General features: G+C 35.1%; 2 protein-coding genes and 1 pseudogene across 2 annotated transcripts; 2 read left to right on the top strand and 1 right to left on the bottom strand.

The window, feature by feature from the left end:
• The first annotated feature begins 5,341 nt into the window (after nucleotides 1–5,341).
• Nucleotides 5,342–6,758, top strand: LOC131849505 (uncharacterized). Its single transcript, XM_059199584.1, has 3 exons — nucleotides 5,342–5,657; nucleotides 5,762–5,947; nucleotides 6,461–6,758. Exons 1-3 carry the CDS (start codon nucleotides 5,472–5,474, stop codon nucleotides 6,683–6,685), a joined length of 597 nt encoding a protein of 198 aa, XP_059055567.1. The 5' UTR covers nucleotides 5,342–5,471; the 3' UTR covers nucleotides 6,686–6,758.
• Nucleotides 6,759–7,184: 426 nt separating this feature from the next.
• LOC131849494 (putative nuclease HARBI1) lies at nucleotides 7,185–9,111 on the bottom strand (annotated as a pseudogene).
• A 481-nt stretch (nucleotides 9,112–9,592) lies between these two features.
• LOC131849524 (uncharacterized) lies at nucleotides 9,593–16,810 on the top strand. Its single transcript, XM_059199612.1, has 2 exons — nucleotides 9,593–10,102; nucleotides 16,637–16,810. The coding sequence occupies exons 1-2, from the start codon at nucleotides 9,773–9,775 to the stop codon at nucleotides 16,808–16,810; spliced, it is 504 nt and encodes a 167-aa protein (XP_059055595.1). The 5' UTR covers nucleotides 9,593–9,772.
• Nucleotides 16,811–19,498: the final 2,688 nt, after the last annotated feature.

Consider the following 19,498-nt stretch of genomic DNA (forward strand, 5'->3'; position numbering starts at 1 on the left):
AAGAGCAACACACAAGTTTCTTGCTCGTTCTTCTTGTGATGATACAGCTTTCCGAACGAGCGGTAGATAAAAAAAATTGTTATGACTATTCAAAAGTGCTTAAATTTATTTGAATAAATAATTTTCTATTCTATTCTATCAATCGGTTATATAGGTACTTTCAGGGACATTATAAGGATGCTAATGGCATGTACTTGTTTAGAGTTATACTTGTAGAACCTTCGATATCTAAAAGTAGGCTGGCGGCTGTAAACACGACGCCATTACTGCTTGTTTTTTGGTATTTATGCAAATTGAAATTAAGCTACGAAATTACACGGTATTTGGACATAACATCTATGGTCTCCAGAATGACAAAGTTTGGATATGGGCACGTAAAAGCACGACAAGGTGTCGTAATGTTTGTAATGCTATTTAACAATTTATGTATACGTAGATAGCGTCATGGTCAGATGGGCCGTCAGCATGTTTACCATTTCAAATAACAATAGTAGGTAGTAACTTTTGACAATGTGGATGAGGGAGGGTATCGGTGATAACGACACCACCATCATGGTGGTGATGATGAGATCAATAACGATGGTAGATATTCACCATCTTAAATTAACATTATCTTCATTGATATGATGATTGAGATTGAAATTAATTAATTAATTAAAAAAGTATTAGGTTACCTACCTAATACTTTAAGTACTTAATGATTTAAATTCAAGGATCTGGGGTACTGTGACCTACTGTCTCTCAATTTTGTTCCTAATTACTATTTCAATGCCCAAAGACTATAAAGACAGTGAATTTCAGAACCGGTATGACCTGCTTGTGAGAAGCCGGTGGAAATGCGCAATGGTGGTGCGCAGGATGCCGTCAGACAGAGATCGCTTGTTTGATATCGTCATTTTCCCAGGTATCGTCTCGATCAAGTCGACCAGATCACGTCGGGGTCACCACTGTTGCGGGATAAATATACTATGTTGTTGGTTGAGAATGTATATGTATATTACAGATGATAATTGAATTCAAATTCAAATTCAAAATATCTTTATTCATGTAGGTCTATTACAGACTCTTATGATATGTCAAATATTGATCTTATATACTAGATGACAACAGGAAAATGTAAGGTGGGGTGACACAGTTTAGACACAGCAGTGCTTAGTAGACATATAGAATTTGTAGACTTACTTACTAGACATTATTAAAATGCAATTATTATTTTGATGTATCTATGTAACTGTGTCCCATATTATGTATAGTGAGAAATATACGTTAACACAAAGTTTTTGATGAAAATGGGCTTTATTATACACTTTCCATTAAAATAAATATATGAATGCCATCTAATATAAAATTATTATGTAGTAAATTATTCCTGACATATTAAATCAAATGAGGTGTGACTAAAATTACATGTACACAACACTAGATTATATTTTTTTTGAGGTAACAAAACACTTTTAATAAACAATTGTTAATAATTTACCGTAGCACTTTTTTTACAATGCTTGTTTTTCACACTACTAAAATCTTTAAACACTTCTATTATATTTATAGTATATTCTAAATAAATCAATATCAATACGATTATTTTATCAAAATCATTTCATAATTAATTACTGGTACACAATATACAATAACTTGGAATTTCTTCTCCTCACCAGTCCATTACTTTCTTAATTTAATTGCATTGCAAAATAATTTACAGGCTTCTCTTCTTATTTTTACCTGAATTAATATTTTATACAATAAAATGTTTTTTTATATACATATGTCTACTTTTATTTTTTTCTTATTCTTTTGAACTCCTGTTCTTTACAGTGTTCTTTTTCTTCTTCAGTGTTGTTTCTCTTTCTTGGTACTGTATTAAACTTGCCTTTTTATGAATAATAATAATAATAATAATATCTCAGGACAATTCACACAACGCCATCTAATCCCAAGCGAAGCAGAGCTTCTGTTATGGGTACTAGACAACTGATATAAATACATTGTAATGTAAATAAATACATATTATACATAGAAAACACCCAGACCGATACAAACAATTATACTCATGAATACAAATGTTTGTACCGTGCGAGGAATCGAACCCACGACCATCGGATAGTAAAGCGGTGTGCTAAACCACTAGATCACCGAGGCTGTTAAATTGTTTGTTTATTATTTATTTGTCAAATTGCTTCATCATCATTGCCTCGCCTTTATCCTATTATTTGTGGTCAGTGCAGTATGTCATTCTCTTCCACGGATCTCTATCGGTCGCCATATCTGAGTATACTCTTCTTTTATTCATATCATCTTTCACACAATCCATCCATCTTTTCTTAGGGCGTCCCCTCCCTTTTTGTCATAGCTGACCTCATATACACTACACCACATTCAATTTTCATTTATTAAATTACAATAAGTAGGTATTTAATTTTTTCATACATACTTATAATGTCACTTCTTCTTAATCGTTCCCTCACTGCTGAGGATCGTGACTCTATACTATCTTGTCGACTAGCCGGCGCCATCTGCTGCGCTCAGATGCCTGATGTATTGCGGCGCTGACAGTAATGTTCAGTTGACGTGATATTTGATCTGACCATCGGATGGGACTTCGGCCTCGACGTCTTTTACCTTCTATCTTCCCTGTTACCATCAGTCTCTCCATATTGTCTACATCCCTCCGCGCGATGTGTCCGAAGTATCGCACAATGCGCTGCAGACAAGTAGAAGACAGCCGCTGTGAATCTTCCAATTTAAGCTCTATTAGTACAGAGACGTTTGTACGGTGGGCTGTCCACGGTATCCTCAATAGTCGACGCCAGCACCACATTTCAAAGGCATCAACTCTTTGCCTATCAGCGGCTTTGAGGGTCCATGTCTCTGCACCATATAGCGCGATGGAGAAAACCAGTGATCTTATCAGGTGTATTTTGGTTTTGTTGGTAATGTTTCTGTTTCTCCATACTTTGCTCAATTGGGTCATTGCTGTCTTAGCCATGGCGATTCGTCGACGTATCTCAGTTTCGCAGCCGCCTCGGTTTGTGATCACGGAGCCAAGGTACTGGAATTGGTCAACGGTGTCAAAGTCTCCTAGTAGGTCAGTGCGCTGGATTGATGAAAAACGATCGATTACCATAAGCTTGGTACTTTTATTGATAGTAAGGCCCAACCCCAGGCTGACAGACTCCAAGCGATCCAGTATTTCCGCCATTTCTGCTTCGGATGATGCCAGCAAGGCAGTGTCGTCTGCGTAACGCAGGTTAGAGATTTTGACTCCCCCTACCTTTACGCCTCCTTCCCAATTTTCAAGCGTCTGTCGCATGATATATTCGCCATAGATGTTGAAAAGGATTGGGGAGATAACACAACCCTGCCGAACACCTTTACAAAATTTGAAACGGTTTGATGTTACATCTCATAATGTCACTAAGAGAATTAATTGCAATAGTTACCAGGCAGACCGCGTGGAGATTGATATAATAGAGTACACTTCTATCAGATCGATCTAATTCATATTTTTCCATCTCCGAGTTTCGAAGTTATGAGCAAACAGATATACCTACGGCATCTGCCAAAATCATAACTGTCTATTTTGGTTTGCCGTAATCGAGTAAAAATTATACGTTCCACAAATATAAGATAATACAAAATAATGAAATATACTGTTTGAAAATGAAAGCATCATCGAAAAATGCGCTGTAGTAAAATCCTGTTATCGATTATTTTAAAAAATCGATTTGAATGTATTTATTTTAACATGGCAACACTTTCTACCTAGGTACCATTGGAATAATATTGTTTTTTTGTTCAGTTGTTTTTAATTTACTTCAATTTTTTATATGTTTAATTTATAATAATAGTATAGTAAGTGCTTATTATTGGAAAATATAAATTGGACATTTAAAATACGGTGATAGAAATGAAAACAGTGCCATCTATGAAAACATTCTAGAAACATTAAGCCCCTAAAAGCAATGATTCAATTGTAATCGACAACAGGTCAACGCAAAAATTATTAAATGTGTGAAAATTACTTTTCTAGACGCATTACTTCATTTTAGAATGTATATATAACTATTTAAGAATATATAAAATGTTTTTGATAACGTAGTTTTAAATTTTTAACCTTTGTACAAACATAAATAATTTGAATAATACCAATGACGCCATCTGTATCGTGTTTTTTCCAACATTTCACGTTTGCTCACAACCATAGATAACATAATATTACATACTCACAACCTTTCTTTAACTTTGGGCCTTACAGATTTTAAGAGGTTGTTGGAAAGGATTTGTGGTGTGTGTGTCAGTTAATGTTTAATGGACGTAACTTGTAAACAGTTAAAGAATGAAGATTAAACTTTGTTTTATTTGTCGATAAATCCAAAGAATACGCCTTCCGTATCCCTTTTGCTCCAATTGTTCGTATGGAATATCATCTAGTTTCGCTACAAGTGGAAATGGTAATTCCATCTATCCGTTATACATAATTGATATTAACATTTCAAGTGTCTTCCGTCTCCCTTACACCCATAGAATCAGTCTGTCAGGCAGGAGAATATTTAAAGATACAACGCAGTTCAAAATATATAGACATTCAGTGCATCAATGAAATAAATTCCAAAAGAAGTATGTAGTAAATGGTCAAAATTTGTGTCCAAAATAGTTAAAGCATATCTTTTTTCCCTACCATCCAGTTCGGTATATACATCCAATTGAGAAGAACTGGCAAGAAACTCAATTGAATTACTTTTTTTTTTTAATCCAGTTCATTTACAATGCATAGGTATTTATATAGGTGTCTATGTCTAACATTAAATGAAAATCTCGAACATGAAAACTATTGCAATGCACGCTCGTCATTCAAGTAATCATTTAGTGAGTAATATGATTTAACAGAAACAACATTATTAAATTTTATTCTAAGAAATTCAGCGATATTCAAGTGTATCGTATTTCCGCATATTGGGACAAGTCACTAGTAAGCAGTAGGTCTACCACGAAAGTTACTGCCGATTATCGCGTAACGAAACGAAAGACGACCGAAATACTAGTTTAAAGGAACCATGAAGTTTCTTCGGAATAAGATATTTCGGACGGGTACCATAGACTATGATCGTGAACGAATGAAAGATGAGAAGTCTTTTATTATACACTCTTAAATTAGGAAAAAAATAAAGTGGTATACTCCGGATAAAATAAAATGTACAGTCGTTTATATTTAAATGTATTGAAATTATAAACTTCTAAAATTAGTAGTATTTTATGTCATAAGAAAACGTCAAACCTCTATTTACATTTGAATTTTTGTTTTTATTTTTTTATATATAAACTTAAGAATTATCATCACAAGTGTTTTTAAATAATTTTTTATTGCTAAATTTGTTCGTTAAACATCAATGAAAATGAACATCTAATAACTTTGATTTTATTTATTAGTTTCTATTTATGACAAGCGCTAACAAATGTATTTATGCATTTAGATGAGTAATCCCACTGTGGAACAAGTGCATACACTCCTAACATTCCTAGCAGAGCACCAGGAGTTAGCTCGTGGCCACTGTAGAAATGCAGAAGGGCGAACAAGATCCACCCAATTATGGGTTCGTCTTACAGACGAACTCAATGCATTGGGTGGATGCACTAAAACTGTAAAGCAGTGGCAGAAGGTAAGCACTTTTCTTGATATTTTAGTACGTGATATGCATTTAAAATGTTAAATAATTTTGTTATTAAATAAAATTTTCCAATACTGATACTTTATAAATTTTAGGTATGGGCTGACAAAAAATATCTAACTAAAAAAGCTGCTACTGCTGCTCGAAGGTCTGCCACAGCCACTGGGGTAGGGCCATCATCTGCTGAGCCTTTAAACCCAATACAGTGCAGAATATTGGGTATTATGGGAGAGGGCTTTGGAGAACCTCAGTCGGATGCACATGTTCCTGCATTTCCAGAGGTATGTTGTAAAACCATTACTAAAATAGTGCTAACTGTTATCTCTAGACATATATAACATAATGGATGTCATCAAAATACATGGTGACTTCCATAGTATTCCTCATGCATTACCATTCCTTTTATTTCTGTATATAAGGTACCTAAATAGCCTTTTCCCACCTTTCAAACTGAAATACAGCTATGCAAGAACAGCTGCTTCATAGCAGAAATATGAGTTGAGACAGAGTTGGTACCTTTTTATATATACACAGTTTTTCAATGTTAACTAAGAAGTAAAGATAAGACAGTACTAATAAATAACACTTACTTATACCTTATTATTGATTAAAAAATTTATATCATAATAAATTATTGTTATATGAAAATATTTCTGTAAATATTAAGATTATTAGTAATGGGGGCTTATAGTCCTAATCACTAGTATATTCCTAGACATCAAGTCTGGTATTAGTACCAATCATGCATACCGAAAACAATAATGATAATAATTATTTTAAAAAAAACTTTTTAGAACTTCAACGGCTACTACACGTCCAGAGCGACGACGCCGTCGAGCAGACGCCATTGGACCTCGCAGTGTACGCAGGCGTTTGTTCGAAATGGAGGAGCGGCGAATCGCAGCGGAGGATCGACGGGTGGTAGAGTCAGGGCTGATTCGCCAATCACTCCAGGAATTAAATGTATTAATAAGGGATCGATTGGATGGTCTACAAATAGAATTAAGACGACTGAATAGATGAAATTTTGTTTTTTTTTTTAAATTTGACATGATTAATGTAGATTTGTATTAGTTTGTTGATTTGTTAAATAATGAGTATAAAAAAAGTTACTTAGCTTTAGATATATCATTGTTGATTTGTTGAATTCTGTTAGTTTGTTGATTTGTTAAATAATGAGTATAAAAAAGTTACTTAGCTTTATATATATAATTGTTGATTTGTTGAATTATGTTAGTTTGTTGATTTGTTAAATAATGAGTATAAAAATGTTACTTAGCTTTATATAAGTATTAACAAAGACACAAAGTACCAAACTACAGTTTTTTACTGGTCATTAATTTAATGCGCCTTGAACTACACTACTTAGTTTGCATATACTTATACAACATTTTTCTGAATGAATGTTTAATCATTTATAATTAGTGTTATTTTAAAAAATGTTTAATATACAATTTTGATTTTACTTTTATCTACATATATGTGATTATAAAATAAAAATATTTTATTGTAAAAAGTTTTTAATTTTGTAAATAAGTAATGCCTTAACTTCTAATAGAATAGAATAGAAAATCATTTATTCAAATAAACTTATTATATTGCTGTCATCTATGAATTCATCTATCCTATAATAGGCTTTTTTACATAACATTTGTTTAATATCAATTTTAACAGCATTTAGGTAAAATTAGTATATTTTTATTGCATAAGTTTCTACTTGTACAGTCTTTAAGTTTCTTGAAACTATCTAAGTTTTTCCTTGTATACATAATATTTCATAAATGTACTGTGAGGCAACGGTGAGGATATTTGATTCTTTAAAGCCTTGATATAATGACTATCTCGAACCCATACCATAAATAGAACGTATGGCTCTCTTCTAATCTTTATATACCTGAAAGAAAAGAAAACATACTTAACTGTGAGACTTGGAATTTGATAAATGCACTTGATAGCTTATAGACTATTCAATATAATATCAGCTAATAATATTTAACATAAAAAATACTGAAATACAATCTATAATCATCTTTTATGACATCCTAATAATGAAAAGGAATGACAAAACATTGTATTCTTGTTTGTTCACCAATTTTATATGTAGTACAACTACAAAGTTAAGAATTACGATTTATTTACCCAGCAAATAAGTTGTTTCTCCTTGAAGACTCTCCAAATGATCTTTGATCTCGTTATGCTCCCAAATGAATGCATCATGAGTGGCACCACCATAAGAGGCGTCAATATTCATAATTTTTAAATTACTGTCAGCAATCTAAAAAATAGGACAAACATTATAAAGATATTTGCAGATAGTGACAAATATGAATAACTTGAGAATTATTTATACACTATGCAAATTTTACATAAAATACTGTACTTACAACTTGAACATTTAAAGAGTGGTAATGTTTTCTATTGAAAAATCTCTTCATTGACTGTTGGCCGAATTATAGCTACATGGGTGCTGTCGATACATCCTATAACACCAGGGATACCATACTGTGTAGCAAAACTGAAAAAGAAATATAAACTACTGATTATTTAAACATCAATTAACTTATGCTGATTCCTGAAATTAACAACAATATCATTTATAAATTTACAGCTACAAATAGTTGACTGAACTAAATTAATAGTATATGTATTATAAATCGACAAAGAGCATAAAATTCTATAAAGTTAAATCTTAATCATATTTAATATACATAAACTTACTTTCTCTTCAATATGTTCCTGTCTTCCCTGGACTGAGGAAATCTTATATATTTCCTTAGTATATAGGGTGTATTTAGGGCATCTGTTACATCCCTGATGCAGTTTAAGACAGACTGCTGAGCCATAGTGGTGTCTAAATTTTGTCCGACTGCACCCTGGTAGCTACCACTGGCATAAAAATTTAATGCAGTGAGAATCTGAAAAAAAAATAGATATGGGAATACTAAATAATAGGTAAATACTAAATTTTTTCATCTACAAAATGTACATAAGATCTTACTTTGGTTATTGGATCGATTGCTCAACTATTTTTAGGCAGGGGTAATAATCGTACCACATACTGACAAAGATTCTCGAAGACTTCCCGACTGAGTCTGTATTTAGATACAAACTCGAAGTCGGGAATGGATCTTTGGAGGTACCTAGTATGCATTTTTCTTTTAAACCTGCGTCTTTCAATTTCTTCTTCATTGAGGGCTTCTAAAATTCCAGCCAATCTTGGCATAATGAAACTAAATCAAAATAAAGTAATGCTAAGTTGTAGGTTATATTGAACACAATAATATTTAAAAACACTAATTAGTTTAACTTTTATCACATTATTCACTGTAACACATTAACTGAATTATTAATTAATCACTTTTTTATATATTACAGCACTTATATACGTAAAATCCATACTTACGAAAGTAAAAAGTTAACTATTTAGGTTTCGTCTACTTCGCACTTTAAATCACGATAAACGTGCTGTCAAAACGTCATAATAACGTACGAACGGACACTTCATGGTACGATTTGGGACGATCGAAACGATATTCTCCGTTTTCGGGCACGATTTCGGAATGAACGTTTTTCATGGTACGAATCACACGAAATATCGATCCGAAATTTCGGAATTGCACTTCGTGGTAGACCTACAGAGCTCCGCTTACTAGTGACTGAATATTGTTGGCAAGACTGCTGAGCTGGCAATCTGTACGAAAGAGATAGAATCCCCTCCTGTGAAATTTCATACATAGATTCGTTTCGTAATTTTTAAACGTAATGAAAAATAAACTTTAATATATTGATTTTAGAATCAAAGTCCTGCGCCTTCCAGTGCAGTTGCACATAAATCGTTGTACGCAACGTTCGGACTGTGGCTGTGCGTCTCGTAATGTTTTCTTTATTTTCAATTAATCTGTAGTCACACACACAGTGGTCTCTTGTTATGGAATACTTGTTTTTAATCAATTCATTATTACTGATTATTTTTGATTACGTAGATACAAAAGAGTGTGTTTTCAGTTAACAGTGTTTATTGTGGATTGTAAGCATCACATTAAAAACACGATGTGCACAAACAAATAACAAGGAAATATACTAAATACTAAATTGTCTTACCTCTTATGGAAGCTGCAATGTTATTTTCGGCCACGCTAATTTTATTGCTATGTGGTACCAATGCAGAATACACTGTAAAATGCAACAATGGAACTCAAAAGAGCTTAACCCTTGAGCGTTCGGACGATGATGTGAAGAGTCGTTACATTGTCCAATGGTGCACCGCTGTGGATACTGTAGAATCCGAGTGGAATGTCGCCCTGTCGTATAACACCAATTTGAACAAAGTCAAATGCAGTACTACTGCATTTGACTTTGTTCAAATAGCTAGACGCTGGAACAAGCATTCTGAGATCCGTGTACCTTTTCATGGAAAAGAAATTAATTGCACAAATGTAAGTACTTTTTACTTTGCTTAAAGTGATCCAGTAATTATGTAAAGTCGTCTGTGGATACCTCTGTATCTATTTCAGTCGCCAAGCAGCTAGATTTGTAATATCTGTTTTGGTTGAAATGTGAGAAAAGTCAGTGAAATTACATTATATGTGGATATGGCATCTTAATTCTCCAGAATGCAAGTGAGTGGTGTCAAGGTCATGTGATTACATCCATGGTTCTGTTCATGTATGTACAAGCATTTGTTACCACTCACCATCATGGAGGCTGTCAACTTTTTTGGTATTCTATTCACATAGAAAATATCTTGATATGATAAAATTATTATTAAAGGTTTTTCATGAATTAATGCTTAACAAATGTACATTGTAATAAAAATGTTTAAGTTAACATAATAGCTTATAAGAAGCGGGCTGTACAATCTTGTCTGCATCGGCACTTCTATATCACCTTTTTTGGCGCCAATTAGCTATATCTATTTAAGGAGGTATGTTTTCATACAATAACCATATGCAGCTGTTATTGTGTGAAGACTTATCTCCTTATTCATAAAAATATATACCTATTAAGTATTTAAATTAGTAGTTATGTCATCATTTTAATTAATAAAATATAAAATACTATTTTACTAGCAAAAACTTTGTTTACATCACATTAATATAGCCTCTGTGTTATTTTGAGGATAGTATCACTGTAATGTTTCATCAAAATTGGTTCAGTAGTTTTTGCATGACAGTGTAACAAATATCTACCCTTACATCCATACTCAAAAACTTTCATATTTATAATATAAATAAGATTGGAGGGGAGGGGATTGTTAGTAATGGGAACTAGTAATTCCCATTACTAACAATGTACTATGTTAGTTCAACCTCCATGTGGTTCCTCCTGGAAACCATTGTGATAAATTCCTAGTGAATTTGTCAGGATGGGCTAACTGACCTGACCTTCATATTCATCTTATCATCCTCCACTGGTGCTCCGTCAGCGTAAACCGTTAGCGCAGGCGGGTGCACCATTTCATTATCATAAAAAAAAAAAAAAAAATATATGTGACACCCCTGGTGTTTCAGGCATCCATAGGCTATGGTAACTGTTTACCATCAGATAGGCCGTTTGCTTATACCATGTAGGTGGCACTACATGGTATAAAAAAAAAGATTAAGAAATATGATAATAGTTTTATCATATTTCTTAATCTTTTTTTTTATTAAGTATTTTAATTAATTTCATATTTAGTAAGTTAATTAATTTCATTAATTTTTTTCTCCGAGTACATTTGCGATCAGTCCCAGGACTATAAGCGAATATGTTCTGTGATGCTATCATGTAGAGCGGCTTCCCATTGGAAACCTTACTCATCTGCATCCCAGAGCTACTGCCGATCTTCTAGCTCCAGGATATGATGGCGTTTTAGTCGTCTCACATGCTGTACTATGGTGAGTTGTCGAGCAAGTTTGTTGGGGTGATGAATCAACCGTTCTTTATATTTGGCTGCCAAATTCCGAATTTCCTCCTTCACTGTTCTTATTTGAAGGTGATCATGGACTTCAGTGTTGGTTATGTACCATGGTATTTGTGCAATGGTTCTTAAGATTTTGTTTTGTTGGCGCTGGAGAATATTTATGTTGGTATCACTTGCGCTGCCCCATAGTTGCAGACCATATGTCCAAACAGGTTTCAAAATAACTTTATAGATAAGGAGTTTGTTGTCCATGGACAGTCTAGAGTTCCTTCCTAGCATCCAATATAGACTATTGTACTTTAGCTGTAGCTCTTGCTTTTTGCGATTGATGTGATATCTCCAGGTTAGTCTACGATCAATGTGGAAGCCAAGGTATCTTACATGGTCACTGTGAGGTAGAGTAGATTGGCCTAACATAACAGGTGGGCAGTCTTCTTTTTTGAGAGTGAATGTCACCTGGACAGACTTTGCAGCGCTAACCCTTATTTTCCATTTTTGGAGCCATTCATTCAACTTATTGAGGCCTTTCTGGAGGTTCTCCGATGCCAGTCTGGGATCTTTATTACTTGCCAGTATGGCGGTATCGTCTGCAAATGTAGCCGTGATTGTCCCAGGAGTAAGTGGTAGATCAGCAGTGTACAAAGTATAGAGCATTGGCCCAAGAACAGATCCTTGTGGTACCCCAGCATTGAGTTCTTTAAAATTAGAAGTGGCGTCACCTTCTTTCACATAAAATATTCGATCTTCTAGGTAAGATTTTAATAATGAGAAGTATGAGTGGGAAATACTCTGCTTGATCTTACATAGCAGGCCTTTGTGCCAGACCTTGTGAAACGCCTGCTGGATATCTAAGAACGCTGACGAACAGTATTCTCTTTGTTCAAGAGATGTTCTTATGGCGTCGCATACTCTGTGGGCTTGTTCTACTGTGCCATGCCGCTCTCTGAAGCCAAATTGGTGGTCTGGTATCACTTTGCCTTCTAAGAGGCTTGGCATAATTCTCCGTAGTAACATTTTCTCCAGTATCTTGGATAGTGTAGGTAACAGGCTGATAGGTCGGTATGATGTTTTGTCAGTTACTGGTTTTCCGGCCTTATAAATCATGATTACCTCCGAGACCTTCCACGCGCTTGGGAAATACCCTATTCGCAGCATAGAGTTAAAGATGGTAGTAATAAAAACAATAGCTTTTCTCGGTAGTTCTGATAGCACTTCTTTAGTGATGAGGTCGTATCCTGGTGCCTTTTTACTGTCTAGCCGGCTGATGGTTTTTATGACCTCGGCGGGCGATATAGGTCTAGGGGGCAAGTCCAATTGAAGGTCTTGTTTCAGGATTGCGTCAACGTATTCTTCTGAAGTGTTGTCTGATGTTTCATTTGGTTTAAAGACGCTTGTTAGATGGTCTGCAAATAAATCCGCTTTATCTTGGCTTGTTCTGGCCCAGTCTACGTCCTTTTTTATTGGGAATTTTGGTACGTTAGGTCTGTCGCAGCATCGGGTGGCCTTCCAGAGCGAATAGTTTGTAGCTTTAGTGGCAGTTAGAGACTCCAACTTTGCTTGCAGTGTAAGATCATTGACATTCTTTATGGCTTCCTTTAATTCAACGATGGCTTTGTTAAGGATGGCCTTATCTTGTGGATGACGGCTCAGCTGCCAATTTCTTCGTAGTCTGCGTTTCTCTTGAATCATGATCTTTATATCCAATTGCACATTAGTAGGTTGATACCTACGTTCGGTAGAAGGTGTGCATTTCCATGCAGCGACTTGGATGAGATTGGTAAATTGTATTACTGCTGATTCAATTTCCTCCGCTTCTTTGAGTCTAACATTTACATTGAGGTGTTCTTCTATGTATTCTCTGAAGGAGGACCAATCAGTACATTGATTGTACAATCTTGCAGGTGTCTCAAATTCAATAATAGTTGAGCTGATGGTTAGTAAGACCGGAGTATGGTCAGATGATCCATCAATACACGACTCAACTTTCATGTATTCTTTGGAGAGTCCTTTTTTTGTGAAAAAGTCGAGTATGTCCGGGATCCGATTGTGATCAACAGGCCAGTAGGTTGGTTCTAGTGGTAAAATTGAGCTTAGCTTATTTTTGTCCATACACAGCTTTAATTGTCTCCCTCTAGTCGTTATTAGTCTGGAGCCCCAATGAACATGTTTAGAGTTCCAATCACCTCCTGCTATAAAACGATTTCCTAGACTTGAGAAGAAGCGAGAGAACAAGTCGGTGTCCATACGATGTTTTGGTGGACAGTATACAGCAGAGACATTAAGGTATCCACATCTGTCCTATATTGCGACTGTAGTAGCCTGGATCTGTTCAGTTTTATATTCAGGTAGTAGATCATGCTTTATAGTATTCCGAATAATTATAGCTGATCCTGCATGTCCCGTACCATCTGGGTGGTTTGTAGTATATATCTGGAAACCTTTGATTTTGACGTTAGTTTTGTCTGTGCAGTGTGCTTCAGATATTAGGACAGCATCTAGTTTGTGCTCGGCCATTAGTATCTCGAGCTCATCTTTATTTGGTGAAAGTCCGTTTATGTTCCAAGTCGCTAATCTTAGTCCAAGGCCTGTTACCCTTGTAGTTTGGTTATGAGTGTGGTCATGAGACTCATTAGAGTACCCATTTGTTGTAAGATTAAGTCGAATTTCTCGTTTTGTTTGGTGAGTAAAGTTTCTAGTACAGTTAGGTTTTTGTTTACATTAGGTGTGCTATTTTCTTTGGTCGCTGAAATCGGTTTCTGTTTATCTGATACGTTTCTAGTAGCTTGGGCGTAGGAGAGTGGTTCATTTTCTTTCTGCGTAGATGAAGATTGTTGGGCAGTATTTTTACAAGAATTTTGATCTTGGATCGCGAGACTTCTAACAGCTCTTCTGTGACCGTACTTGTTAGTTTTTCTGGCAAGTATTTCCTTGTACACCTCACAACCTTTGTAGTTTGCGGGATGGGACCCTTGGCACAGCGCACATTCGGCTGGTGTGTTTCTATCGCGTTTTGGACAGTCTGAGGTTTTATGCGCCTGTGCACATTTTACACAACGGTAAGGTCTCATGCAGTAATTCTTTGTGTGCTCATATTGCTGGCATCGTTGACACTGTACAATTGAACTTTTCTTCCTGGGATCCTCAATGATTACAGACTGGTGGTAGATATACTTGATTTCTTTAGCGGCTTTGTTGTTTACACTAGGCAAGAGATTCACAAAGAATGTTGACGTAGGTTTCTTCTCTGGACCATATCTGGAGTTAATGATTTCCCCAACAAAACTGTTTCCAGTTTTTTCAATTTCTTCCTTTATCTCACTTTTGGGTGTTGTGTGATGAAGATTCCGAATGACAATACGACAGAGCCGTTCTTCCTTTTTGTTAAATGTATGACCAATTAGACCATTTTCACGAAATTTACTGATGATTTTTTTGTAAGCTTCCATATCCAGGGTGTTAATTCTTAGTTGGTTTCTGTTTGAAATCCGATATGTGAATGCATTTTTATTAGCAACAGATTCCACGAGTTCAGTTAATTTATTGACATCTTCTATACCATACAGTATTATCGGAGGAGGCTTGCTAGATTTTGTTTTTGCGGGTTTCTCAATTGTAATGGGTTCTTCTGTTAAGTCGATTGGTAATTGGCTGAACATGTTGCTGGTGGCTAAGCTCTCTGGGGAATCACTGATTTTTTTCCGTTTCAGATTTCTAGTACCTGGTACTCTTTGCCATGAAGGTGGGCCTCGAGGGCTTGGCGATTCTCTTGGTGGTTCTTCCACGGTGTGTGAACATTCTGGAGATTTGCTTCCCAAAGAATGACTTCTAGGTCTGGTGATAAACAGACTGCGGTGAAAGGCCTGCTGAATAAGTTTTTTGCTGCCAGTAGTATTCACTGTAATGGAAGCCTGGTCGCCTACTTCCATTAAGTCTTCGGTAACTAATTTCACACCCTCCGGCCCGGGTACCGGAGAGCGCCGGGGGTTAGCCGGATCGCATGACGTACAATTGCTCTCATTATTTGACATTTCCATTTAAGAGGGGGGTTGGGAGAAGACACTCATACTACTTTCCCAGGGTAGTATTGCAGCTATTTTTAGGGGCACAGCGGACCTAGGGGAGTTAAATCTCCCCTAGGTCCGCTGTTGCCCTAAACAGGTTAATTAACCGCCGCCTGCGGCTCGGCGTTGACGAATTTTACGGTTGACTTTGTTTTCGTCGTTCTCAACCGACCCTCCTCTTTTCTCATCCGGGCTTGGGACCGACAATGGCAGAGTTAAATTTCATGAATTAACTTACTTAATTTTACTTTTCTCTAGTGCATTTTTGTCCAATGATTATAGAATAGTTTACTATTATATGCTATTGATGTATGCTGCCATGTCACCAGTATGATGATAAAATGAGAAAAAATTCAACATCGGGTTGTGAACACTGATTAAATTTTTTGTTCTTTGCGATAGCATATGCTGGTGGTTACTATTCTCCCAAATTTGTATTTTAATGACTATGTATTATTATAAACATGTTCCACTATTAGTTGAAAAAAATATGAGCCGAGTTTCTAGTCAGTTCTTCTCATCTCAATGTCATTCCGAACTGACGGAGATTCGACATATCATAAGAGTCTGTAATAGACCTACATGAATAAAGATATGTATTTTGAATTGAATACAATTTAATAGTGAATTCATCAAAAATTCTCCATATTTGTTTCCATTGGAGCTATGTAATGATCATTTTGGTACATTGCTAGTAATGGGGCCTGTAGGTCCCATTACTTGCAATAGTCCACTCCAGTCACTCTAAAGCTACCTATAATATACTCAAATAGACTATACAAACATACTTATAGAATAAAGTTCCTGATAATATCAAACAATGTAATGTAAGGCATTTTAGGGCAAAGTTACATGAGTGGCTGATCATAAATAACTTCTACAGTATAACGGATTATTTTATTTTTATTATTATTATTATACATCTCATTTCTGTTAACAATGTTGCTAAATTGACTAAAGCAAGGGTTAATAATGCTTTACAGTTATAATTGTATATTTCTTCACAGGTTTGCTTTATGGCACCATTGGATCTGATATTCAGCAGTTGCTACTTCATAGAGAGCTCACTGCCAGCGATGAGCTCACAGAAAACTAATGCTCACCGTTACATATCAAATGAGTATACAATTGCTTCGTTCATAAACCGTAAAATTTATGCTGACGCCATATATCATGAGTGAGTATTGTTTTGGATATTCAATTTTCAATTTTCCTCTAAGCCGGTGTTTAGGGGGGGTACGTGTGGCTATCAGTAAAACAAACATACACACACTCTCACAAACTTTCATATTTATAATTTAGTGTGATTGCTATAATAAGGGGTATGCAAGGTCTGAGATCTAATTTGAATTTGAATTTATGGAGCCTATTAAAACATAGCTTTTTATATATCTGAATATTTATCAAAATTCTAAAAACTTTCATATTTAATCAACAGCCTTAAAAATAAGTTTCAAGCTTCTAGCTTAAAAATGAAGATACTTCCATACAACTTTTCTCTCCTTTCTACATCCTCGAACTCTTTTTTGATTTACTGAATATCCTATGTCCTTTCTCAGGCTCTAGTCTATCTGTGTATTCAATTTCATTTAAATCAGTTCAGTAGTTTTCACTTGAAACCGAGACAGACATACAGAGTTATTTTTGCATTTATAATATTAGTAAGGATATAATAAAAGGTAGCCATTGATAACATCTTTAAGTTTCTAGTATCAGTAATTGAGGATAATCTTTCTTAAATGAATCGGCTAAAATGTTCACTCTGCAAGGAATCTTATAATCCTTTTCATGCTGACATCGCCTTGACATATTGTGATGAGATATCTCAGAACAATTTACATAGCTCCATCTAGTTCCAAGCTAAACAGAGCTTGTGTTATGAATACTAGACAAATGGTATAAATACTTACATAACACACAGACTGATACAAACAATCATACACATGAACAGAAAAGTTTCCACTGTGCAAGGAATCAAACCTATGACCATTGGAAGCTAAGGGGTGTAAGCACTAGATTATAGAGACTATTGTTGTATATAACTGAACTTGAACTTATAGCCTACTCAAATCTCCTTTAGAAAGTTTACACTCTTTTCCGAGGAGATCAAAACCTTCGCTCTTAAATATCCTTCAATTCTTGTCCCTGACGGGTCTAGGTAGCGAACTATAAAAGATCTATGTAGGTCCTAGTGCTGCAGGTGCTACAGTCACCTGACAATAGCCCAAACAACCCAATAATAAAATAATAGCCTACCCCTACCAATCTGTTCCTCTAATAATCCAGTGCCTAACAACCCTCTCTCATTCGCATCATATGATAATAATGAAACATTTAGTCACTGTATTCTAAGAAATGTCTGAAACCTGGATTACAAAAACACAAAGACATATATCCATAGTTAAATATTTGTTTTGATATGTACATACAGTCTTTGTGTTATGAACAGGCCGGTTTTTCCTCCTGTGAATGGAGTACAACGTTGTCTATCATAATCTGACGATCATTACAACTCTATATGTGCCGTTGGTAAACATAATATGTTCAAGTCATTGTAATTTACCAATATGGAATATTACAATTATTATATACTAGCTGTGGCCGCTGTTTCAGCCGCGTGAAAATAGCCTATGTGTTATTCTGATGTATAAGCTATATTACTGTAAAGTTTCATCAAAATCCGTTGAGTAGTTTTTGCGTGAAAGTGTAACAAATATCCATACATGTAACATGTATATAAAATTAGTAAGATATAATTTGTTTGTATGTGTGTTTGTTAGTGACTATAAGACATTGCTTTTGTTTCGTTAAACACATTCTTACAAATAATGTTTTGTACTTATGTTAGTGGGCAATTAGAAGTGATAATATACTAAGCAAATACCAAGTTTAATTATTATTGGTTGAGCCATTAAAGTGCTGAACGATAACAGACAAACAAACATAATTTTAGCTCTATAATATTAATAACTACTAAGACCCATAGCATTTTAATGTAGATACCATGTCAGGACCACTTCTAAATGGTCCTTTATAGAAATTATTAATTAATTCAATATATATACGCTCTTGTCGGTATTTCCGCGATCTTCTATCATCTTTAATTCTTGATACGACATTATGATATCAAGAAATTATTAATATTAATATATATTTTTATTTTCATTCGGAAAGCTGTCTTATCACAAGAAGAACAAGCAATAAACTTGCGTGTTGCTCTTTTAAATAATCATTGCAACTTTTTTGTTTTTTAGTGGATGATAATGAAATGATGCACCCGCCTGCGCTAACGGTTTACGCTGGCGGGGCACCAGTGGAGGATGATAAGATGAGCATGAGGTCAGGTCAGTTAGCCCATCGTGATAAGTTCACCGGGAATTTATCACGATGGTTTCCAGGGGGAACCGCGTGGAGGTCAACCTGACATGGTACATTGTTAGCGAGGGGATCATCATCCCCCTCATTGCAACTTTACATTTCCAATTCGAAACGTACTAATACGAACCACCAACTAGCACTAATTTATTAGAGTCAGATATTAAATACACAATAAGATTAAATCAGTCATAATGATTAGAGCAGACCAGTCCCTACAAGCAGCACTCGTTCACTAGTATGACCTTTGAGCTAGCCATCACTGCGCTCGACCATATTTTAGGGAGCCCAATGACCCGGCCCACCACTCTAGACATTTTAGTGAGCATGACTACTCATTCCACTCTACCACCTCACAGTGATGGTTTATAAATATTATTTTCGTTTTTACAAATTCCTAGTTTACAATAATTAAACCATATATTAAGTAAGTAACCATATATTAAATACTTATTAGTACAGTGATATGCGCTCGACTAATAAATAGTGTAATT

This window comes from Achroia grisella, unplaced genomic scaffold (genome assembly GCF_030625045.1).
Source record: "Achroia grisella isolate CSIRO2021 unplaced genomic scaffold, CSIRO_AGI_Agris_v1 utg642, whole genome shotgun sequence".
NCBI lineage: Eukaryota > Metazoa > Arthropoda > Insecta > Lepidoptera > Pyralidae > Achroia > Achroia grisella.

Bases quoted from the DNA above. Each gene is read 5' to 3' on its own strand.
- LOC131849524 (XM_059199612.1), top strand. From the start codon at position 9,773: ATGGAAGCTGCAATGTTATTTTCGGCCACGCTAATTTTATTGCTATGT. The intron at 10,103-16,636 runs GTAAGTACTTTT...ATTTCTTCACAG, and splicing joins AAGAAATTAATTGCACAAAT to GTTTGCTTTATGGCACCATT.
- LOC131849505 (XM_059199584.1), top strand. From the start codon at position 5,472: ATGAGTAATCCCACTGTGGAACAAGTGCATACACTCCTAACATTCCTA. The intron at 5,658-5,761 runs GTAAGCACTTTT...TATAAATTTTAG, and splicing joins CTGTAAAGCAGTGGCAGAAG to GTATGGGCTGACAAAAAATA. The intron at 5,948-6,460 runs GTATGTTGTAAA...AAAACTTTTTAG, and splicing joins ATGTTCCTGCATTTCCAGAG to AACTTCAACGGCTACTACAC.